This window comes from Macrosteles quadrilineatus, unplaced genomic scaffold (assembly GCF_028750875.1).
Source record: "Macrosteles quadrilineatus isolate MER2022 unplaced genomic scaffold, UCM_ALF_1.0 Scaffold_7__1_contigs__length_78375512, whole genome shotgun sequence".
In the NCBI taxonomy this organism is placed as follows: Eukaryota; Metazoa; Arthropoda; class Insecta; order Hemiptera; family Cicadellidae; genus Macrosteles; species Macrosteles quadrilineatus.
Window position 1 is genome coordinate 73,029,613 of NW_026542600.1, and position 26,118 is coordinate 73,055,730.

At 35.2% G+C, this 26,118-nt stretch overlaps 1 protein-coding gene across 2 annotated transcripts in view; it reads left to right on the forward strand.

Annotated features, from left to right (window-relative positions):
* The first annotated feature begins 354 nt into the window (after positions 1 to 354).
* LOC128998066 (uncharacterized) overlaps positions 355 to 26,118 on the forward strand; it is a 35,350-nt gene continuing 9,586 nt past the window's right edge. For both annotated transcript variants that reach the window (XM_054424041.1, XM_054424042.1), the window contains exons 1-10: positions 355 to 570; positions 2,168 to 2,276; positions 10,296 to 10,507; positions 10,961 to 11,111; positions 14,064 to 14,272; positions 16,418 to 16,670; positions 17,239 to 17,508; positions 20,255 to 22,471; positions 23,789 to 23,941; positions 24,939 to 24,973. In XM_054424041.1, the coding sequence (XP_054280016.1) occupies positions 454 to 570; positions 2,168 to 2,276; positions 10,296 to 10,507; positions 10,961 to 11,111; positions 14,064 to 14,272; positions 16,418 to 16,670; positions 17,239 to 17,508; positions 20,255 to 22,471; positions 23,789 to 23,941; positions 24,939 to 24,973 (3,726 nt within the window). In that variant the 5' untranslated portion in view covers positions 355 to 453. The remainder of the gene's footprint in view (positions 571 to 2,167; positions 2,277 to 10,295; positions 10,508 to 10,960; positions 11,112 to 14,063; positions 14,273 to 16,417; positions 16,671 to 17,238; positions 17,509 to 20,254; positions 22,472 to 23,788; positions 23,942 to 24,938; positions 24,974 to 26,118) is intronic.

A 26,118-nucleotide genomic window follows, 5' to 3' on the forward strand; every position in this document is an offset into this window, starting at 1 on the left:
CCAAGTCTTACCATGAGACCAACGATAATAGCTTATTCTCTATATACAGTATATGGGAAATTCACTAAAAAGAAATTCTAGAATTTTGTAAGCTTAAATTAGTTCTGTCAATTTTTGCATGTAATAAAAGAGTATTCAATGGTAATGTTATGACTATTCCTCTGTCCCTTTCTCTAACATTTAAGTTAGCATATTTTTCCGAATTCTTGAGCAATCAGAAAGCATAGCTACCGTGTTCCCGTGTTTCGTTCGTTGGTTTGGTTTGTCTGTCTCTCTCTACTGCAGACTGCTCTCTCTCTGTCTTGCTTTACTGTCTTTCTGCAATCTGCATGCATGGTTTCTTTAGTACATAAACAACCATCTTTAACGTCATGTTTTAGGGTTAATAATGGGAGTTGGAACAACTTTTCCGTCATTGAACATTCATCAATATAGGTATGGATCGAACTCGAGATGAAAGAGGACACAGAAAGGACTCCTTTAAGAACTATACTCACAAATTTTCTCAACCACATAGACACACTTGAAAACCAACGGAATCCTGAGAAATCGTACGAAGCAGAATTTCAGGTAAATTTGGCTTGGGCAAGATTTTGTTGGAATATTCAACCCCTAGTTGAATACTGATGTATTATTAGGAATTCGCATATTTAGTACTTAGGCCTACTATTTACTACATTTCTAATCTGAATATTTTTTATCTTGTCAACCTAACCTACAAAAATATGCCAGGTAAATACATGTACAGTAATTATACCTGGCAGTATATAATTTTAAATGCTATACAAATTTCTTAGACTGTTCTTTATAAGCCCTAACATCAAATTTACAAACTGTGTTACATTTCAAAGAGTAACCTATCATGATCTTGTAAATTTACCTGTTACAAGTTATTTAGGCCTATCTTTCAATCATTTACAACAGTATCCAGACAAGTTATGATGCATCTGGTATCACTTGATTTGATAAGTTAATTTCAAAACAGTCTTTAACTTAAACAACTAACTTAGGTCTTAGTTTACTTCATTAGAATCTCCACAGGTTCCTCTAACCACAGATTCAGATTCTTTATTAAGCATTCTATTATAACAGGTAGGCCATACCACTTTTATAATAGGCCTAGCTAAACTGTCTGCATCGCTGGTCAATCGCTAGGGCCTGGTATATAAGTTACAGCATATTTTATGAAATATGGGGTTAATGCTTAAACATTATCTAGTTTTTCCCCCTGTTATATGATGAAATTCTGCATCCAGATATGTTTCTTGTAATCAAAAAACTTATCACTGACCTTATCCCGCACGCGGAGGGAGATTCTTCAGTTAAAATTAAAAAAAAAACAGTGAAGTGTACATTTCAGCTAAAGAGCTGCAAATGGTGTCATTCTGTTCATAAATGATGCCAGTAAGTGGCAAGGAGCCTCGTTGTGGCCTAAAAGCGAACTACAGATTTATGCGCAAAAACAGCCCTTAATAAACTGCCCTTATAACTTAGGCCTGTAAATTATGAAGTGAATAAGTTAAAAGTATTTTAACAAGGAAAACACAATATATAATGACTAATTTATTCAACAAGAATACAGAATAAGATAATAATAACTTAGTTAGGCCTAGGCCTATATAAGTTAAAACTAATACCGTAGTTCAATATAATGATAAACCGTACCAAACAATAATAAAATAGGTACCGGTAACCCCGTCGTAGTAAACCTGCAGATTAAGCGAATTTCCTTTTACTTGATACAATTTTCACTAAAATATCGACTGAATTCTCTAATTTTATGAATTCTCCTGAACTAGGCTAATAATTTTATCCTCTAGCCTATTTAAATCACACTAGTTTAACCTTAACAAGTCTACTTAGGTTTGCGGCTACAGGGAAGGTGATTAATTTTTTTTATAGTTAAATGTCAATAGTAAGTAGTAGGCCTATGGAATTATATATTTATAAACAAGTAAACTAGGCTACAACAGGAATTTTTTCCTTGCCCATGAAGCACATTATAACACTTCAATATACTAAATTAGTGTTTTTAAGCTCTTGCAAAATGGTTCAGAAAGAAATTGACAATTTTAATATTTTTAGGGTTGTAGGGTTGTTTTTTTATGTATTAATGTTATACCTTGATATGCTTTTTGTATCTTATGAGTATTATTTTATTTTTCAGGAACTAAAGTTGTTTAGCGAGTCAATAAAAGGAACAAAACAATATTCATGTTCTGAAGGGGAGAAAGAAGTCAATCGGAAAAAGAATCGTTATAAGGATATCTTACCCTGTAAGTACCTTAGATATTTATTTTAAATAGAATAATAACCTTTTAACTCATGACTGAACCGCATGTGACTGACTGAATAAAGTCGTCATCTTGAAGTCTGAAGAATGCCAACTAGGCTTAGATGGTGATTTTACGTGAAATTTAAATCGCTTTATGAAAGTTTAAATCTGAATATCTTACAGCTTTCTTGGATAATGGATCTTTTAATTATATTACAATAATGATCCTTGGTTAAGATTCATCGTGCCCTTACATCTTCAGGGGGATTTGACGAGCCTTCCCCTTCCGTCACACGTAAAAGACACTGCTACAGTTTCACAACCAGTCTGATTTTTAAGTGACAAATCAGTAAACTTTTTTTGAACCAGGACTGTATATAGCACATTATCCCTTAGCTGCTTGATCTTTTACAGCTGTTCCTGATTGTAGTGAGTGTGACGGACAGATGTTGGGTGACCAGGGCAATTACAGCAATAGCCGATATTTGTTTTAAATCTAAGCTCTGAAGATAAGTTAAGCAATATTTTTTATTTCAGCTTATACCTCCTTTACCAGAAAAGCATTTTGTAAAAAAAATTCTTGTAGGTAGTAATTTTTATTAGCGTTTAAAAGACTGCTTTCGCCCACAGCCCGGGGATTTCTCAACATCGTACACGGCTCATTTCTTTAGAAATAGTTTTTTTATTTTTTGTTATACTCAGAGTTAACCCTTCCCGGACGGGCAAAATTGTGACATAGAACAGGAAAAAATTATAAAAAGAATTCAAATTCATTTTCCTTATTTGTGTTTTGTTAAATGCCTACAAGTATACATAAAATAAACACAATGGAACACTTCATACTGTCAAAATAATTTTTTACACGTTTTTAACTATGCAGGTATATCCGCAACCCGTCCGCGGATGAGTAGAAAAGCAGCGGATAAATCGGCCACCCGTCTTTGAAGATATGACCATGACAACATTAGGCAATAAATAAATAAAAATATGGCTACAGGGAAATTAATAAAGTGTGTTTTTTAGTAAAATAATAATAGCTTAGTATAAAATAAATAGACTTGCCAAGTTTGATCAAAATGTTGCAATAAACAAGCAAACTACAACATTTTACAATATTCTCCATAAGAATAACATGGGAATTTAAATTAGCAATTTTTTGAATTTTTCCCTTAACCGTACAAAAACACTTTGGTATACTAAATTATGTGTTTTTTTAAGCTATTTAAAATGGTCTAGAGAGAAATTGGGAAGTTTTGCGTTTTGAGGGTCAAAAATGAGATAAACCTATTTTTACCCGATAAAACCCCCCGTAAAACCCTGTCCCCATGGTCCGATCATGCTGGTTCGCGAACTCATTCAAGTTTATCCCGCTTTGAAACTAAATTTCATCAAAATCGGACAAAAATTACTCAAGTTGCTCATGGACGTATATATAAAAATTTGAACGAATGGAGTTTTTTTGCCTCTGGGGGACATTAAAATGAAAAAGTAAATCGTCCCTGGGCCACCGCCCTGGGGGTTATCTTACCGCGCCACCTACTGTAATAGCTACTCCCTATAGGGAAATTCTGGCTGCCAATATTGCACCGGGTCACCCTTTTGTTTCAAAACGTGAAAATTATGAAATAGGTTATTGATAATATGGAAGGTGGTAGGCCTACTATGAATCCTTTAGAGAACTATTTTGTTTTAAATGTGGACCTATTTTTCAATTGATAGCCCCCCCCCCCGTAGGTATTTTAAATTATACTTAAAGATGAAATTGATGAATGAATTTAATCAATACTAGCACCAGCACGTGTGCCGAACAGCAAAGGGTTCAAATAAAAACAACTGCAGCGAGGTCATTTAATAAATCTTACATTGCCTATAGTTGACATACAAAACAGAATAGATGCTGCTTTAGACTGTTTTTATCAGTTTATATAATAACAGGAAGCAGCAGCTTGAGCCTCTCATTGAGGGTTTATTATTTAAATTTATGCTTTCTCATTTGTTTTTTTTTCATACCGTGACATATTTTAATTTCATAATTTTTTCATTCATTTGTCAGCAATATTTGTCTAAATCCACCATATATCAATATTTGAATAGTGATAAATCATTTTCTAGGCTACAAGTGCTACTTTTCAGGATAGTAAACTATTCAACTGGCTCAAAACAACGAAACATAGACCTTTTTCTCAAGTATTTAGTATAATTAATAGCAGAAAATGTATTGTCCATAGATCTTGTTATTAAATTATACTGATAAGCAGTATTCAATGTTTACTGTGTACATAACAATAATTAAGACCTGATTTTGCATCAAAGCTTTGTGCAGGCCTAAGGCTATACAGAAAAATTTAAAGGGACTGTAATAGCCTTCATTTTCTTTTAAAAGCTTCACATAGGTAGCCTAAATTTTGTTAGTTGCTTGCCTTTAGATAGACATTAAATTTTTTAAACATACCTACTGAATTTGTTTTCTCTAAAGTAAAATACAGTTACAGCGGCGAATGGATAACTCGGTGTTTGCATGATAAAGGCTAATTGATAACATGGACCTTCATCCAACTATTCCATATGATTCCATATGGAACTTCATCGACTATTTAATAAAATGTTGAGTAATAAAATGTTGCTGGTTCCATTATGAGTAAGTCTGTACGGTAGCTTTTTAATGGATTGAAACTGGACCCATCCGTCACTTAATCATTGAGCCGTATTAATAAAGAAGAGGTAAACCTTTTACTTGCGAAAATTCAAGGAAATCCTTCTATCTGTATTAATAAAAACTCAAGCAAAACCTTTTACTTTACAAGGAAAAGGTAATCTATAGAAAGTTGAGGTTTTGCTCATGACTTAAGTAAATGGTTATCAACACTATTCGTGCTATCGACATGTTTGAACATAAAAGTTGCATTTATTTCAATGTTAAGCAATTGCGGGAATTCCCGTCATCAGCACCCAACGTGTTAATAAAACTGACCATTTACTTTTTCTTTGAAGTAAATCCTTCAAAAATGATGCATCTGATCAGTAGCAGATTATACGTTTAAGTAAAAGGTGTGTGGTGGTTTTACAGTGTGGTGCTAAATTTTAGCGAATTTCCTAAATAGGGAAAAAGCCATTCCGTATGTCTCATGGTAAGACCTAGACCCATGACCCATTTACTTTTTCCGTTTACAGGTCCCCAGAGGCCAAAAACCTCCTCCGTTCAAATTCATATACTGTATATGTTTAGCACGATAACTCGAGCAAAGATGATCCGATTTTGATTAAATTTGTTGCAAACGTGTAAACCTACGTTTATTCTAAGGGATTCGCGAATCAGCATAATAGGATATGGAAACGGGGGTTTATGGGCGGTTTAATGGGGTAATTGGATTTTAAAATTTGTTTACCCTAAAAACATGGAATTTAGCAACTTCTTTCCAAGCCATTTTGTAGAGTTAAAAAAAAACTATTAATTTAGTATATCGAAGCGATATTATGCGCCTAATGGCTACGGAGAAAATTTAAAAAAACTGTAGATTTAAAATTTCCATGTTATTTTTGTGGAGAAATTTTTAAACTGTTGTAGTTTTCTGATCAAATTTCCATTCATTTCATACTAAACTATTACATTAAAAAAAAACCCCTTTTTACCCTCCCTGTAGTAGTAAACCTAAGTACTCAGTTAAACTAAAGCTATATAAATAGGGAATGAATGTGATATTGGAGACATTTTAGTGTACATCCAATCAGGCAAATGGAAATTTACTTAGTCTGCAGGTTTGCTGTGGCGGGAGTATTTTGTTTACCTCCTACTAAGCTATCAAAATTTCAATAAAAACACACCTCAACACCTTCCTTGAATCAGCAAACCTAGGTACTCATTAAAATTAATATTATTTAAATAGGAAATAAATCTGACAATTTTCAGGGAATATTTTTGAAGAAATCCAGGCAGAAAAGGAAATTTATTTAGTCTGCAGCTGCGGCGAGGGTTTCTGTGGTTATACAGTACTGCATGCTATCTACAAAGCATATAATATGATGATTTCTATAAACAAATTTAACCCAACTGACTATTATCATCAACCAAATTCTATGTCTAGAAAGGGGTTAAGATTCTGGGGGTAAAATTCCGGCCCACACACTCTAGATTTTATAATTTAGTTTGTTATGATTAAATTCAAAGCCGGATGTTGGCACGGAGTTGGTACAGTTAAGCCTTCGAGGGACATCAGTAGACAAAAATGGACAGGATCAGACGTGTAACATGTGATGTTCCTAAAGAACCATTTACTTCCGAGCAGAAGGATTTGCTTGGAAGTAAAAGGTAATCATTATTAATACGGTTTGAAGGATATGCTTTTACTTTTACCTTTGACTAGAAGCAAATGCTTTTGCTTCATACCTTTTCCTTTTGAGCATATCCTTCTTTTTATTAATACGGCTCATTGGGTTAAAAGCCATACAGGTCATCCAATCCATTTCATTCTCACCCTGCATTCATACTCAATTCAAATAAGTTTAAGTGAATAATAACAACATAATAACTTATAACAAATTAAACATTTGAAAATGGTGTTTTAGCCCCTGAAACTATAGTCATCACAACAAATATAGGATTGATTGACGACAGGTTGGTAACCTCATTTTATGTCGATGCTAGCTCTTTAGATGTTTGTGGTGACAATGCTAGCTGTACCAACATTTGGGGGGGGGGGGGGGCATTGCTAGCTTTGACGACAATGACGGCGACATTCTGGCATAGTTTAGTTAGCTTTCAACCAATATCTGTAGTTTGGGTTAGGCAGATATTTTAAATAGCGGTGTTCAGAATAGTGGAACCTAACTGTATTAAATACAGTAAACTCCCTCTTATCCGGACACCTTTTAACCGGACATCGGTTTAACCGGACTACATTCGACGGAAATGACATTCTCTTTAACCGGACAATTTTTATCAGCACATTGGTTTCACCGGACTAGATTGGCAGGATGTGGGCGGTACTGAAACAACTGTTCTCGTGGGAAAGATTTCAGACCAGTGATTACATGTCTAAATACAATGCTCTCCTAAATTTAAGTCAAATATCACGGTAAATAATCCGTTTTAACGAGTTTTTGGGGACGTCGCCTTAACCGGAAAACCTGTTATCCGGACTGGCCTCGGTCCCGAGGAGTCCGTATAAGAGGGAGTCTACTGTATTTGCTTAATCAGGTCAAGTAAATGATCTTACATCTTCGAGCCAGAATGTGGGCATTTTTCAAAACCTGTAGTATTATGAACGGGCTAAAATAGAAGTTTATGTTGGGTAGCGGATATGTGACTTGGTAAACACTAACATTCATTTTGGTTTGAAGGAACATAATTTAGCATTCCAAAACAGGCCTATATTGTTTACTTTATACTCTATAGACAGAATTGTATAATTATTCTGGGAATCTGTTTTTAGAATTGTTAATTGTATGCAACAATACTGTACATAAAATTAAAGGTATAAAATATCTGTTATACCAAATTATATCTTGTGATGTACATTGAGGAAAATCAAAATTTACTGCTAATTTAATGTGAAGCTTTAACAGGGTTGGCTGACACTTAAATTTTGTTATTTTTTCTAGTAACTTCTTTTATAAGTGCAGTGGTATTGCATACACTACAGGAAAATTCTTTATATACCTACGTTTAAAATATAACAGTTTCAAAATAGAGCCGCGAGAGATACAAATTTTTTTGTCAAACCTCGTAGAAAAATCTTTAAAAAATTTGATGTAATACTGAAGATCTTTGTTTTCTAACTAATACACATTATGGAAACAAAGGATGTTTATCTACGACTCCATTTACCTTATCTTTGCTATAAACAATGAGTGATTCATACAATAATTACATTGGATAAGCAACACATATACCTCCACGACACTCTATGATTCATCAAAGGTACATAAAGCAGCATTTATAAAATTGAAATAACTGATTTTGTTTTGAATCATTGATTGAATTATTATTGAATACTACTTATTTATGGACAATGATTTATTTATAGAAAATTGTAGCCTAAAAAATTATATTACATACTTCTGTTACTTATTCTAGTTTGTCAATCCAAATTTGCAATGAAACCATTACTCTCAACAATGCTTGGAAACTGTTGTGGAAGAGGTTGATTTAAAAATTACATAAATGTAACTTTTTTATTTCCCCACTGAATTATTTTTTTTAGTTGATATTAAAGATTGAAGTATAGGCCTAACTATATAATAACAATCTTTTTTGTTTAAAATAATACGACCCACACATGATTTCCACATAACGCACCGAGCCTAGTTATAAGTTTACAAATTGTACAAAATTAATTTTTTTTTTCAAAAATCTTTGTTAACTATCTTTATTTCTAATTCCACAACAAAGTGCTCATAGCAATCATCCACTATTTGGGACCTTTTTCAGGAGGAAAACAATTTTTACACTCATCCATACTTAGTACATTGATTATATTACTGCAAACATGCCTGCATTTCACTTCAACTTTAGCGAAAGTGTAAAACTGTTGACTACAAATTGTTTAGTTTTGCATACAAATCAAGTAGAGCATTGTGAGTTACCACAGGGGAAGGATAAACAAACTGTTCTGGTTAACAGCTGTAATTTGTAGCACTGTCATTTTCCAAACAATATCTCATCTTTCATACTTAGCTGGAACTCCTAGACAGTCAAGGGTGGATAGATCGTGGAACAGTGGTATAACTGTGGGGCTGCAACTCAAACAACCATGTGGCTGGAACTCCTAGACAGTCAAGGGTGGATAGATCGTGGAACAGTGGTATAACTGTGGGGCTGCAACTCAAACAACCATGTGGCTGGAACTCCTAGACAGTCAAGGGTGGATAGATCGTGGAACAGTGGTATAACTGTGGGGCTGCAACTCAAACAACCATGTGGCTGGAACTCCTAGACAGTCAAGGGTGGATAGATCGTGGAACAGTGGTATAACTGTGGGGCTGCAACTCAAACAACCTTGTGGCTGGAACTCCTAGACAGTCAAGGGTGAATAGATCGTGGAACAGTGGTATAACTGTGGGGCTGCAACTCAAACAACCTTGTGGCTGGAACTCCTAGACAGTCAAGGGTGAATAGATCGTGGAACAGTGGTATAACTGTGGGGCTGCAACTCAAACAACCATGTGGCTGGAATTCCTAGACAGTCAAGGGTGGATAGATCGTGGAACAGTGGTATAACTGTGGGGCTGCAACTCAAACAACCATGTGGCTGGAACTCCTAGACAGTCAAGGGTGGATAGATCGTGGAACAGTGGTATAACTGTGGGGCTGCAACTCAAACAACCATGTGGCTGGAATTCCTAGACAGTCAAGGGTGGATAGATCGTGGAACAGTGGTATAACTGTGGGGCTGCAACTCAAACAACCATGTAGCTGGAACTCCTAGACAGTCAAGGGTGGATAGATCGTGGAACAGTGGTATAACTGTGGGGCTGCAACTCAAACAACCTTGTGGCTGGAACTCCTAGACAGTCAAGGGTGAATAGATCGTGGAACAGTGGTATAACTGTGGGGCTGCAACTCAAACAACCACGTGGGATAACTTGAGTCTACTATACATATGAAACAGTGCTATCTTAGATTTGAGAGTTAGAGTTGGCTTTATTACAACATTTCTGATTTTTTTACATTTTCATTAATAGTTAATTAGTTGACATATGTTTGAGCCATTGATTGTTTTTCCACTGTTATTGAATGTTTAGCCTATAGTACAGAAATTACTGAGTTTTTATCATCCAAATGGTTGATTACAATAAATACCCCTATAGTCCTCGCCATCCTAACTTGAGGCAGCCCAAGGCTGCACTAGATATATGGCATTCGGCCTTGGGCTGCCTCAAGTTATGGTGGCGACTGGCGAGGACTATAGTAGCAGTCTTAATGAGTAGGCTTAGGCCACACTCGAGCGACATATGATGTCCAAACACATTTCAATGGCATTCATGACAGCTTCACGGTTGACAGAGTTGTGCCATTTTGCAGTTGACCTGAGCAGAGTGGTGCTTAATGAGTATGCAGGTGTACCGGGCAGTGACTACATCAATGCCAACTACATCAGAGGAGCGAGCGGCTCTCCGGCGTACATCGCCAGTCAGGGTCCGCTGCCCAACACTGTCAATGACTTCTGGCGAATGGTGGTGCAGTGTGAAGTGCAAGTCATTGTCATGGCGTGCAATGAGGAGGAAGCAGGCAAGGTTTGTACTAGAGACATGGTTAAGCCTCGGACAGATGACGTTAAGTATTAGCCCTAATTTACTTGCAGAAAATAAACTAGCTCTGTGTGGATCAATCATTAGCAGCTAGAGGGTTAGCGGTAGTAGTAAATACTTGCTCCTTGTGACTTTATGTTTACAAATTCTAGCAGTCATTGTGGTGCTAGTTGTCACGTTACCTACTACGGGAAAAACACTAGTGCGTCATTCGCTCATGTGAACCCAAGAAATTAGTGGTAGTTTCTGTAACAGTATGTGACATTTCACAATAATCCATCAACCACGAAGCAAACACTTCACTCTTCACTATGTCACATTTGCTTGTTTTGTGGAAGAATTTCCATGCTAACCTTGAAAAAAGAAACGAGTTTAGGCCTACTATAAATATTTTCTGGTTGGCATAGAATGAATTTTCAGTTGTCTGTTTTATTTCAGCACAAATGTGAGAACTATTGGGTGGAGGGGGAGGGAGAAGAGAAGCAGTTTGGTATGGTCTCGCTTCGTCTCATCAAGGCAAGCACGGTTTGTCCAGACTTCTCCGTGCGTACCATGCGACTTAAGTATACCAACACACAGTCCAACACTGGTAAGCATCTTCATTCAACCAAATCTAATCCAAGTACTAAGTATTCTTGACCCTTCACAGTTGAACTGATGATTTAATCATGTAACCCTATAGCTTCATTTTAACAGTCACAATTAAAGGAAATTTTTTTAGTACTTGCTTTAGTTATTATCCAGTAAATTGCTTTACCTACTCTACAACTACAACTGAATCGCAAGCTCGTTGCTGGGTTTTTGGTTAGACAACTTAATATGGAGATCTGTGGCTCTCTTACACATTACCTCTTGTGTGTTTACCATGTTCACCTTGTGAGGAACTAAATTTTAAGGGGGTAAAAACGTACTACTATTCAACAAACACCATAACTTGCCAGTTTTCATCCACAATAGCCTAATCCTAAGCCTATGTGTTGGCCATAGCTTGGGCTATGGGCCAAAGAACGTAGGCCTCGTTTTAATCACAGTTAAGGACATATACTTACTCACACGACATATGTATCGATAGTTACACTCCAGTTTAACCAAATAAATATAGACCAACCAATTTTACGAATATTTATCACCGATGACGACGACATCCCCGAACTGGTGTTTGTTGACCGACGACAGACGACAACTAGACCGGATCAACAGGTGAATTTCCGATCAGCTGTTGGCTAGTTCTTGAACTCACCACCAGAGCACTTAAGCCTCAGCCGAGGAAATCGTGATTTGAGCCGGGGAAGAGATTATTCGCTGTTCAACCGTTGACTCGCTCGCGAGAAGCCTCTTCGTATACGAAAACTGTCTACGCCATACTACTTTATCTATTCAGGTTAGCTACGTTTTATTTTTAGACTTTGCTACGTTCATTTAATTTTCGTTATAACATACGCATACTCGTCTGTCTCTCATTTCCGCCGTTCAGAGTAGATTTTAAATAACAAAATTTAATAACTTTAGACTACACTGACTTTGGCTCAGACCCGCCAGTTCCTGCCGGTCAGTAACTACCGGTGGCTATCTATCGTTTAGCTTTATTTTAATTAATTAGGTAGTTTCAAAATTACAATTGATCCTTGACGCGCAACTGTTTGATTTATTCACCGTTCTAATAGTCCGAGACTTTTCGACTGAGTTCTAAATCCCGTCTTTGGCGGGTGAAAGAATCAAGTCTGGGAGTAGGCTGATTTGAACAATCAGCTACTAATATTAGTATCAAATCTGTTTTAAACTGTATCACGCTAAATTTTCCGTCAAATCATATTAATTAGGCTCCGACAACTCTGTAGGAATTATTTTTTTACCTTATATTCTATATGATATCAATTACCAACGTCCGTAACCATTTGTTTTAAAGTTTAATTTGAGTATTTTATCGCATGGCCAAGAGTGAATACTCGTCGGCCCTAGAGAGTCAATATAAAAGCTAGGCAAAATTATCCAAAAACACTTTAACAAAGGTGAGTGTGATATAGCTCCAACTGAGCGTCCTGAGCGCTTCTAGAGCTCCGAGCCTTTGATTAAATTTAATAAATAGATCAGTCAAAGCCGTGACAACTTTGTATCGACCCCTGGATTTTTCTCGGCTCCTTCTGAACACTCCGGGGAAGAAATTTGAGTGTGGCTGGTTCTAGGGGTAGGCCTAGCCTGACTTTGTGAATAAGCCTAATTCACAACCTAATAAAAGCTGCTATTATGTCTGTCCTCAGTAGCTCAATTATTTATTTATCTGCATGAATATGCAGAGATTATGGTATTTCTATATAAAAATAATTTGGTTACAAACTATATTTAATACTAACATAAATTGATATAAAACCAAAACTATGCCAAAATATCTGTACTATCATGACAAGTACAACAGTGAAACCCGCATTTGAATCTGGCAAGTTTCACAATGAAAATACAACAGCCTCATATAAAATGTATGACTGCGGTTCACAATAGGTTAGGTTAGGACTGATACAAGCCTAGTTCTGAGCATGACAGACAAAGATCTATGATCAAAAATAACTAACAAAAATGATTTTCTAAAACATAAACGATAGATGACACAAGCATTTTTGATTTTGTTGTTTTGTTGTGATTCACCCACCATTTCAATTGCACAGTGTTGAGGTAACATAAATGAAGTTTTTTCATTATTACCTAAACTTTACCTTCCTAATCCAAACTAATTTCAAAACACTTAATACTTCACAATCCACATAAAACCTGACCTACCCTCTTCACAAGCCTAAATAAGAACTGATTAGTCTGCAATAATCAAACATAAGTTAAGCATTTCTAGATTCCTTTAACGATTGGTAATCTTTGCATTCTGATTGCATTTACACATATACATTATGTATGTGAAGTTTATATGCATTGCACCTTTGCATTTCCTTAGTTAAAGAATCTACTCCTCATCATCCCTTCATCTCTAGCCTCTCCTCCAAACCTCTTGTTCTTGTCGAAGACTCTAAAGTATTGAAACGATCCATTTTGAATGATTTGTTAAGTTTGTTCCAATCCAAATGATTTGTATGATACATCAATATTAAATTTTTAATTGGTAAAAGTATATTAGCCATACATACAAACATCTGTTAATTTTATTTACAAACAAGCAATATGTATTACCCCGTCGGTACAATAATAAATAAATATTGTATTACTGAAATTATGACGATGGTGTCCTAAACATCAAAACTTGTCCTAAATTGACATATTTGGTTGAGTTGTGTTGGAATTACGCAAGTAATTTAACCTTACATTACTGAAATTCTTTTCCATTTAATTTGTTACAGGGATTTATTTGTTGTAAAATATATAGTGTGAGATGGTAAAAGCACAAACACTTTTTTTAATGTTATGATAATATTGCTAACATTGGGACTATTTTCTTCTTATTTTGCCATAGGGAGGAAAAGAGCTACTGCAGTGCCTCAACATGTGTATTTAAAACATAAGTTTTTTTTGCTTATTCTTTCTAATTTTATCTATCGTGCAGAGGAGCGCACAGTGTGCCAGTTCCACTACTCCGCGTGGCCAGACCATGGAGTGCCACCCCTGGTCAGACCTCTGTTAGACATGGTGAGGTTAGTCAGGGACACTCAGGCCTCGGAGACTTTACCTGTGCTCATCCACTGCTCCGCTGGCTGTGGTCGTACAGGCACCATCTGCGCCATTGACTATGTCTGGGGCCTGCTGCGTGCTGGGGTAAATATAAACCAATACATTCTCCAAAGTCTGACACATTTGGTATTCAAGCAAGTTTGGTAAGATACTGGAGACTTTGGGATACTGTAGTAGACATACCATCTACAGTAGACTCTCGATTATCCACGGAGTAATTGTGTATAATTGAAATTGTAGATAATGCAAACTTAACAAAAAATACCTGGAAATAACCAACCTTGACTTTTAATTTGAATTTATTTGGAGATATAGCCTATGAATCGTTATTGAACATAATTAAATCTAAGGCTTACCTTATGATCCAATTTAATATATTGCGGAGACCTAGGTTTCTACGTCGAAACGTTATCGTCAGTCCTTTGTCTCATAGGCTAGCTAAACTTTTAGTTTGCCATCTCTTACTTGAGATATTGTCGATTTGGTATAATTTGTAACATTGAACACATATAAATATTTACAAAGACATAAATGAAAACAACTTAGATACATGGCCATGATCTTCTTTATCAATCCTAACCTCCGAAGTTGGGGTGTGGTGATTTTTACTTCTAGCAGCATGGTCTTATCACTCCATAGAGTTACGTATTTTTGCAAACAGGTGTTTGATAACATTGTATTGTATTATTTATTTCTTATTTCAATTAATGAATCAAACATGATGTTAGCAGCGAAGTTTCTTTGGTCATTTAGTATTAGGGATGGGTCGGTTTTGGTAGCATTATACAGGGTGTCACAAAAAATCGGAACTGGCTATACATAGCCATATTCTACATACAAAAATAAATCAAAAATGTTCAGTAAAATTTTTTTGATTGAAACTTTGTTTAGCCACTATCTGCCATTTTGTTTCTTTCACTTAACTATTTCTATTTCTGTAATGGATTAATGTATCAAGTTAAAATTTGGTATAAAGATTTACAGGATAAATTTCTAAATCCACAAAAAAAAATAATTTTTCCGACGTTTATTAATTTCAAAATGGCGGCCACTTCAAATTTGTAAACATAAATATAAAAAAATTGCTGAATTTATGAAAACATGTCAGGAACACTTTTATTTAGCAATTTAATTCCCTATCCATCGATACCAAGTTCAAAACAATCGAATAAGAAATAGCTGAAATATAGGCCTAATGACTTTTAGTTGTTAAATGGGTTAGAATAAGGTTAAGCTAGTCAGGTTTGCCCCGGCATTATACAGTAGAACCTCTTTAATACGAACTAATTGGGACCAGGGGTAGTTCGGACTATTGAATAGTTCGGATTACAGAAAATATCGTTGGTTTTACATAAAAATAGATAAAACATGGCTAAATTGGCTCTTAATTGTTACAGGAAAAGTGAAAAAATGCTTTATAAAAAAAATTGAGTGTTTATTTAATAAAGTAGTAAACATAGTGAATAAATAGTACTGTACATTACAATAGAAACAATTACTGTGCGTACATATACAATAAATAACTACTGTACTGTGTATGGATTACAGTTCAATGAGGCGTTCGGATTAGTGGACGTTCGGATTAAGGGGGTTTGGATTAAAGAGGTTCTACTGTACAACAAAAAATCATAATATTTCAGCTAGGGTATCCTGTGTTTTGTGAAAAGGGTCAACTCAAAAAACACCAAACTTCCCAAGACAGCTTTCTTGGCATCATTTGAACATGAAGTGCTTATTGGCCTTACTAACATTTTAATTTAATATGGTAGACCTTAATTAATTTTAATATTTATATGACATGATTTTGGTCCACATTAACAAATTAAATCGCGCAATTCAGCATGTTTGGTATTTATTTAATAAACATAGGGTTTTTTCAGGGTGTGTCAACTGCCATCAATGATTTATGGGTTTGAATAGTTATTATCTCAAATATCTAAATATTTTCAAGCAAATATTTAGATTCCACCCAAACTTTTGTAACCATAGACTTTCATTAAAGTTAGTTTCCTGTATTTAACTTAATCAACTGTTATTCGCTGTATTTGTATCCGTGTTAAAATATTAAATGCCGGTAAGAAGCAGTACCATATTGCAGCAATAAGTAATCCAGGCGGAGTAATTTTGATAATGATTAACAAACAAAATCATCTTAGATATAGGCTTGTACAAAATTCTACTGAAACTTAGTCTGACAATCCTCCTAACCTTATTTTAAAACATCAACAGAAGCTCACCAAGGACTTCAGCCTGCTAACCCTGGTCAGGGAGATGCGTCGTCAGCGTATTGCAATGGTCCAGACCAAGGAGCAGTACGTCCTTGTACACCAAGCTGTGCGAGAACTTTTCCGAGAACAACTGAGAATGATCGATTCTCATCCATACGAGAACATTGACAGCAACGGACTCCCCCTCATCAAATGTGCCAGTCCAGAGCCCACTTACGATACTATCTCATCCTTTCAAAACAATAAGTCTGAAGGTAGTTTTTATATTTTACTGAGTAGATTAATGCGCTAAGATTTAATTGATTTGTAACATTTGTTTTCTTCAATTTGAACCAAACTCGCTAATGTTAGGAGGGATTCACAGTGGTTAAATTTCCCCTCCTGAAATTTATTTTGATTGGTCATTAAACCCATGAGGGACTCGGTAGGCAAGATTTGTTGACATATTCTCTCTAAAATAAGTATTGCTATCATTACACAATTTTCTTTACATAATTGTTCATTAACCATACACAGTATACTTATTTTATGATTATACATTATACAAGTACCACTGTACGAAATGCTATTTTTAATTAACAAGAACATTAATTTAAATGTATTTCGCTTACCATAAATGTAAGTTTTATCCTCAAAAATGAATTACTTGAAATGTTTATGGTATATGAGATGCCTTTTTGGAGGAAAATTAAGCCAATGCTATTTATATTTAGGGCTGCCAAAAGGTATTCAAAGATGCCTGTTAAAACCATAATTATTTTTTTATGACTCAAGATCCTTCTGTTAAATACAGTTGAATGCATTAATTTTAATCTTTTTCAGAAAAACAAGATGAAAAAGAAAAAGAACAAGCTCCACCTTTGCCACAGAAAAAGAGATTGCAAACTTTGTCTTCAAAACAAGCAAAAGAAGTAGAAAACCAGAGTGAAAGGCAGCGGCTGGTAGAGCAAGCTAGCTCGAGTGGGTCTCGGCCACGCATTGCCACTCTACGCAGCCTTTTTGAGCGGCAACACATCACGCGTGATACTCGTCAAGTCTCCCGTAGTCACTCCCTTGGATCTGCACGACATCCCAAGACTTCTACCACTCCTAGTAGGGCTAATTTATTCTAATTATTATAAGTAGATGGAAAGTTGCTCTGTTGAAGGACTTATTATCTTAGGTGTATATACATACAAAGCATTAGGTGGAGCAGCATCCAAAGATCTCTCTCTTTATCTCTATTGATAGAAAACATATAGTAGAATTTAAAAACTGCTTTATTGTTTTATTGCTAATTTACAAGTTTGGGGAAAAAAATAAAGTTTATAATTCCTTGGAACTCAATTAGTTCATTGAAACTTAATTTAACGTAGATATATTTCACATTTCCAACATAGTGCTGTATGAGTCATTGCTTCCAGGACTTTGTTTTAATGTAGAAATTAGCACTGTATGAATAACTTTAATATTTTTTGTGGAAGTGTTTTAAATTGTGTTATAGAAGATTACGCGTAAAGATAATCTTTAAGACACAAGTAGAAGTTTAAGGTACGAGCCTTTGCAAGTGCCTTCAAAACTTCAATGAGTTCTTAAAGGTTAATTACGCAAGTTGTATGCAATACTTTACCTACGACCGTTTTTTTATTACTGACAATCAATTCAATTCATATAGATTTATTTATTTGAATACAATACATAAATACAGAAATGGCGTCAAGTGTAATTTAATAATACCCCCGCTGCAGCAAACCTGCAGACTAAGCAAATTTCCATTTGCCTGATTGGATTTACACTAAATGTCTCCTTAAAAATATCACATTTATTCCCTTTTAAATTAGGCCTAGAATTAGTTTAACGAGTACTTAGGTTTGCTTCATCAGGGAGGGTAAAAAAGTGTTTTTTTTTTGTAAAATGAAAATGTTAATAGTTTAGTAAGATATGAATGCATTTTCCAAATTTGATAAAAATATGTTCATAAACAAGCAAACTACAACAGTTTACTTATTCTCCATAAGAAAAACATGGGAATTTACAATTTCTTTGAATTTTCTCCGTAACCATTAGGCAGATAATAACGCTTAAATATACTAAATTATTTGTTTTCTTAGCTCTACAAAATGGTTTGGAAAGAAATTGCAAAATTTTAATTGCAGAATTCATATATAATATATGTGTCCGTTAGCACGGTAACTCGAGCAAAAATGATCCGATTTTGATTAAATTTGGTACAAATGTGTCAACCTACATTTATTCAAAAGAGTTCGTGAACCAGCATGATCGAACTATAGGAATGGTGGTTTATGGTGTAAAAATTGGGTTTTCCCATTTTTGACCCTAAAATCATAAAATTTCGCGATTTCGTTCCATACCATTTTGTAGAGCTAAAAAAAAAAATAATTTAAAAATAAAATAAATATATTGAAGTGTTGTTGTATGCCTAATTGCCTAATGGTTACGTTGATAACTAAAAAACTTTAAATTAAAAACTCCCATGTTATTCTTATGGAGAATAAATAAACTGTTGTAGTGTGCTTGTTTATGGATATATTTTAATCAAATTTGGCAATTTAGTTTATTTAATACAAAGCTATCAACATTTTAATAATAAACACACTTCAATACTTTCCCTGTAGCAGCAAACCTAGGTAGGCACTCATTAAAATTAATGTAATTTAAATAGGAGAAAAAATTTGACCATTTTCAGGGAATTTTTTGTAGAAATCCAGCCAAGTAAATGGAAATTCGCTTAGTCTGCAGGTTTGCCGGGGGGGGGGTATTTATCATTACAATGACTCAGTTCTCCGTATTGTTTTCTTTCAAAAAGATATGACTTGAACCAGTTCAATGCAGTACTATTTAGTCCACTTCTACTGAGCTTTGAAAGTAACCACTAATGAGAAATGGAATTTAAAGCTTTACTGAGGTCTATGAACAAGCCTACCACTTTAGATCTACTTTCTTAACTATCAACGATGGATTCAATTAAAGCTGTGGCAGCTGTTATGACAGATCTACCACTGCGGAATCCATGTTGGCAGTCATCAAATGTACCTTTATTTTCAAAGAAGCATACCAGTTAGTAATAAACAACCTTTTCATCGATTTTTTAAATTGAAGGCAGCAAAGCAACCGGTCTATAGTTTGATACTGTTTGTCTGTTTCCTTTTTTGAATACCGGTTTTAATTTTGTAATTTTGAGTTTGTTAGGGAAAATTCCTGATATCAAAGATGAGTTAATCACTACTCATAACGTCTAAAAGAGGTTATGTTTTCCTTTTTATTTATAACCTCTCATTGCCACTGATCGTGATGCAACGACTAATTGTCCCAACCACTCACTTGTTGTATAATCAATTAAATTGTCCTTAATAGCTGATAAGTTGACGTTGCAGCATTACAATTTTACTTCTTTTCTCTCAATCCTTGAACCTAAGTAAGTAAACAATACTGTTAAATGAGTCTTTTCAATTCTATGAACTGAATTGAAAAGGCTAGTTTAAAAAAAATCCGCCCCAGGTAAAATAGTTTTATTTGGTGTTAACATTATAATAATAATATTTTTAATTTTTATACACCTTAATGTTATGAAAATAATCTGACCATCATATATACTTTTTGTAATGACTTGGAATTCCCACTCACTATAATGTAATCACTAGATGCATACCTTCCTATATACATCTAAATTGTACTGAATGAGTTTTAGACAACCTATTTGTATGCATTCTGATGCATGACTAACAAATTACAGACATCTCTCACAACAATTGTTTTCTACAACACCTTTTTCCATGTACATACTCTTTTTAAACCAATCATGAATCACTATTTTTTTACAAAGATTTAATTTTTGTAGGTGCAGTAGAAGTAGCCCCAGAGAAACCCACTCCAAAACCAATTCCAGGAAAAGGGATTTTAAGGGTACCTCAGCCTCAACAGACAAAGCCTGCTCTACCTGTCAAGCGAAGCAAATCACTCAGAGTGTTGGGTTCTGGTGACCGCAACAAGTTGTCTGTTCCTACCTTGCCACCTGAGACTAGTGAAACTGATGCTCCTAGGAGGCTTAGTTTAGAGTCAAACTTAGATGAAATCAAGGACTTGGTAAGCGAATCTACTCACCCAACACTAACTGACTGTTTGTCAGTAGATTCAATTGTTGCGGGTCTAGGGGTTCGGGAAAGAAGAAATAGTTTTCGACAAGCCGTACGCAGAGAAGACCATGAATCAAAAAAACATTGGTCTAAGAAACCAGGACTTCTTAGAAGTTATACCTCTGTAGACATGCGTAGTGCAAGAGAAAAACCAGTTTTAGATCTTGATACAACTTCCAGTAAACCTTTACTCCGTCCTAAACCGAATCTTCAGTTGTATTCTAATGGGAAGACTAGGAATCTTTCCGTGGACCCTAGATCGTCTTTTCAAAATCATCCACACTCATCTCCATCTGTCAATCAACCTTGCTTTACTCCTGATGAACTGAAGAAGCTACAGTCACAAGCTTCATCTTCCCGAACACTCATGACTCATTCCACGAGCTTGCGGTTGGCTCCTAAATCCAGAAGAGAAGACTGCCGGGTTCTCTTGTCACCCACAATGCCCAGGCCTGATTTGTATCACTATTATGAACAAATTCACAGCAGCGGAGAATCAACAGTGAGCGCTTCTTCCGATCAAAGTATATCGAACAAACACCTAAAGCCGAATACATCGAGGCCAAAAATTCAAGCATCAACATCGGCACAAAAAAGTGATTCAGATGGGAGTGATAAACAACTTAGCAGAGTGATGCATCACAATCCTAATATAAATACACCAAGAAGACAAGACAAACCAAACCCTTCATCTAAGAAAGGGGGTGTAAGTACTGTAAGTGGACCACCGAGAGAACAAAGCAATTCAATACAGAGCCCTAACTTGAGACAAGAACAAAAGGTTAAGTTATATGAGAGCGTCAAGTCAAGTGAGCCAAAGAGAACGCCTCCAATACCCGAAACAAGACCTGTAGTATATGAGTCGAGAGGTGTGAGGCAAAACTCATCTGGAATATATGGAACTGTATCCAAAGTTCCACCTCCACCTTATATTGAGCCTGGGAAAAATGCACAAAAGCCTGTTTCCAGTCAACATTCACATCAGCCAAGTAATGGAATATACTATGAAGATATTTACAACAGATCACTTTTATTAAGACATATTCCTTCTTCAAGAGATATGGTACTGCCTTCACATAAACCAAACTCATTAGGCATCGACACCAGACCGAGTGTCGGTGACTCTCCTGGGGTGATGTACCAAAAAAATCTCGGAGAAAGGAAACATCCAGAACACGAATATAGAATTACCAATTCAGATATCTACGGAGAAAGACAAACAGAAAGAAAACCTGCGCCACAAGAACATAAGGTGCCTCATCATGACCCCCAAATTATGCATGGAAATGAGCGAAGGTATCAAACTAATGACAATCAACCTAGGAATGAAAGACAACACTCTGACCATAGAGGCCTCTTAGAAAAGAGCTCTCAAGATAGACACTATTTGGAACAAACTCCTAGAACTAATGTCCCAGGACCTTACGCTGATCGAAGATTGTCAGATCAGAGTTATCAGATGCCTCAAGACAAAATTCCAAGCGCATATGATCAAGATGGCAAAGTAGTCCAACAAGATCAGTATTACCGGAGTTTACCTGAGAAAAGATTAGTAAGCCAAGAATACCGACGCAGTCCACAAGAATCATTCTCTAAGCCTGGTGACAGACGATCAAGTGATCAAGAAATTATTACCACTCCAGAATCAGGGCTATCTTCAGTAAATGAGAAGAGGTTTCAAAATCAAGAACATCAAAGCAGTCATCACGATCAGTATTCAAAAGTTGGAACAAACTATCATCCTAACTCTCAGGAGCTGTATTCTCAACTTCCTCAAGATAGAAGGAGTGACAAAAAACCTAGCTATATAAACAGCAGACCTTCAAGGCCACATGATCAGACACCTAGGAGCTCCAGACCTTCCAGTGATGCAGCGAGTGATGATAGACCTGTCAATGAAGTTGAAACTGCTGTCTCTCAAGGTAGGTTCATAATTCATCAAGATCTTATACAGGGTCTAGTAAGTAAAAAAAAAGCCAAACTCCGAGAAATGGTCTTAAGGGGAAAAATAAAAATAAAATCAAGAATTAAATTTTTTCACCAATCATTTTTTAGCAGATGTTCACCATTTTGTATTTTATTCACAAAAACAAGAGCCTCTTTGAAATTTTTAAACCGATCTGAATGAAAATTTGCATGAATTAAAGAGACCTACCATAGAAAAAAATCAACTTATTTCTATTAAAATTTAAAATGGCAGCCTTAAAAGGCTACTAAGTCAATTTCCATGAAAGCGAGTCACTAAATCAATGTTTTAGAAGACATCATATTTTAAGCACTTAAATCCAAATCCAATGGCAATTTTTAAAAATCTGTTCATAAATAAACTAGTCATAGTGATTTTAATGTCAAATTCAAAATAGCGAACATTAGAAACATGTTGACCATGTTTAAAATCCTAGAGATACCTTATTTGATAAAATATGCCAACTTATTTGATCATTTACAGTGTATCTTGGCCCTAAAAAATAAAAATATCTACAGTATTTATAACATTGCTTAGATTTCTCTATTAATTTATTAAAGTACCTAGTATTCTTCCGGAATGTCGCCACCAAGTTTAGCAACACATGCAACTTAAATCCCCTCTGTCCTGTCTCGATGTGCCTGGGTCCATGTTTTTTTTACAGAATTTGTCCTACCAACTCGGTTCCTGCAGTCCTCAACTGGTCCCGTCTTATGAAAGCGTGTTGGTGCGGTGTCCTCCTAAATGTAGCAGCTTCGATGTCGTCAATATTACTGTCGGACATAGACTGACTCTCTGTATCAGACGGATCTCTTCTTTAGTCGTAGAGGGGGCCTCTACATCCCCCTCCGGGCGGATTCATGGTCCTGGGAGGCAGCTCGTTAGGCCACCGAGGACTTAAAATGGATAATAAAAATGGGGTTCAACACGTCAACCAGTGGCACCGGGCTCAAAACATCCAGATACACCTGAGGTGCCGACAGGCAGGATCGGGTCCTAAGGTCCATCTCTGGAGTCTCCCGAGGACTCACCTTAAGTAGTGGTGCAAAGTGCTTAGAGGGTGGGGAAAGTAGCAGTCCCCAGCCAAAGTCCTGGCCACTTTTTCTTCAGCTTTTTCCCTGGATATTTTTCCTCTCCTGGATTTTGCTGAGAAGTGAGAACCCTGAGTATTTTTCTGCTTTGGTGTTTTGCCTATTGTTTCAAGCCATACCTTGTACGTCTTCTGCCGTATTTTTGTGTATTATATGGTACTTACTGTTATGTACCTCTGCAGGTGTAAAGATGAGACGTGGTTCTCGTGATGATCTTGCACTCTGTGGATCAACACCTTCTAGAGTGAAACGTCATGCAAGTGTGGTGCTGCTGCGACATAGCCTCATCCAGGACTCATCAAACCCTACATCTCCTCTCAGTGTCTGGGCTCAAGGTACGAAGTTGAAACTTGTTACAGTACATCCTACCTTAGCAGCAAATCTCATAAATAAACAATTGAACAAAGATATTAACAACAAAGTAGAAATTAGTGAAGAAATAAATTGTAAATAGAAAAATTTACAGTTAGCTATTTCTCACTATCTGAGATGGAACCCTGTTCAGATTAGCATTAAAATTGATTACCTGATCTATAATGTAGGAAGTAATTTGAGTAATAATAGAAAAGTATTTTCTTAATCAAACTCGATAAGCCTATATGACATGATTTATTATCAACTTTTAATGGTGATTTAATTGAATTTTCATAACATTTAAAAATATAATAGTCTATACAGGGTGTTTCATTAAAGCGTAGCGGGCTATGCAGATTCAGATTCTACATGCAAAAATAAGTCGAAAATGTAGAATAACTTTTTTTCGATTTCGGCTTAGTTTGGCCGTAATCCGCCATTTTGTATTTTTTTGAAAATAATTAATTACTCAAAAACCCTTGGAGATATTTTTATGAAACTTGGTATAAACTTTAAGTCTACAGGTATAAACATTCTCCAAAAATATCTTCGATCAGGCTCATCTAGTTTCAAAATGGCGACCATTTAATTTTTTTTTGTAATGGCCGCTTTTCAGTGAGTTTTACTTAAAAGAATTTAAATGGCCGCCATTTTGAAATTTGATGAGCCTGATCAAAGATATTTTCAGAGAATCTTTATACCTGTAGACTTAAAGTTTATACCAAGTTTCATAAAAATATCTCCAAGGGTTTTTGAGTAATTAATTATTTTCAAAAAAATACAAAATGGCGGATTACGGCCAAACTAAGCTGAAATCGAAAAAAAGTTATTCTTCATTTTCGACTTATTTTTGCATGTAGAATCTGAATCTCTATAGCCCGCTACGCTTTACTGAAACACCCTGTATACTTTTGTCATATACTTAGCATTAAGTCGTACTCATTATGAAATGTGTTTTTATTTCATCCTTTTTTGCAGCAACTGGGGATCAAACTGGCTCTCAGACACCTAAGGTAAGAAAATAAATAGATAATTAAAATAATACCCCCGCCGCAGCAAACCTGCCGACTAAGCGAATTTCCATTTGTCTTAATTGATTTTCAATTAAATATATTTTAATAACATTAGGTTTAACCAGTACCTAGGTTTGCTGCTACAAGGAAACTAATAAAGTGTGTTTTTTTGTAAAATATTGATAGCTTAGTACAAATTAATAAATTTGATCAAAATACAAAATATATCCATAAACAAGCAAACTACAACATTTGACAGTATTCTCCATAAGAATAACATGGGAATTTTAAATTTACAATTTTTTTAATTTTCTCCGTTACTATTAACCGAACAAAAATACTTTTATATACTAAATTAATTGTTTTTTTAAGCTCTTTAAAAAGGTCTAAAGAGAAATTGGGAAATTTTGTGTTTTGAGGGTCAAAAGTGAGAAAAACCAATTTTTACCCCATAAAACCCCCCGTAAAGCCCCGTTCCCATGGTCCGATCATGCTGGTTCGCGAACTCATTCAAGTTTATCCCACTTTACACCTTTAAACCAAATTTCATCAAAATCGGACAAAAATTACTCAAGTTATCGCGTTCACGGACGTATATATATATATATATATATATATATATATATATATATATATATAAGTCTATATATAAGTCTATATATATATATACATATATAAAAATTTGAACGAATGGTGTTTTTGGCCTCTGGGAACATCAAAATGAAAAAGTAAATCGGTCCCGGGTCTAGGTCTTACTTTGCCACCTACGGTAATAGCTACTTCCCTATAGGGAAATTCGCTAAAAGTTATTATTATCGGTTGTTTGTCATCCGATTTGAACAAATAAGGTTTCATTTTATTTGGATTTAAATCTTCTATCTTTTTGGTCTGAAAAACAATTTTCTTTATATTTACGGTTTTCATGAACTTTGGTATTAAAGATTTTAAATTGCCGCCATATTAAAAAGGCTTGAAATATTGGAACGAAACTTTTTACGCTTCTTTTACCTACTAAAATAGACATTAATAGCAATTTTGAAATTTTTATCTTGAAAATTAATTCTTAAAAATCACAAATATTTTTTTGAGAATATAGGAATTATAGAGAAATGATTATAGATAACAAATAAAAAGTAATAGATTAC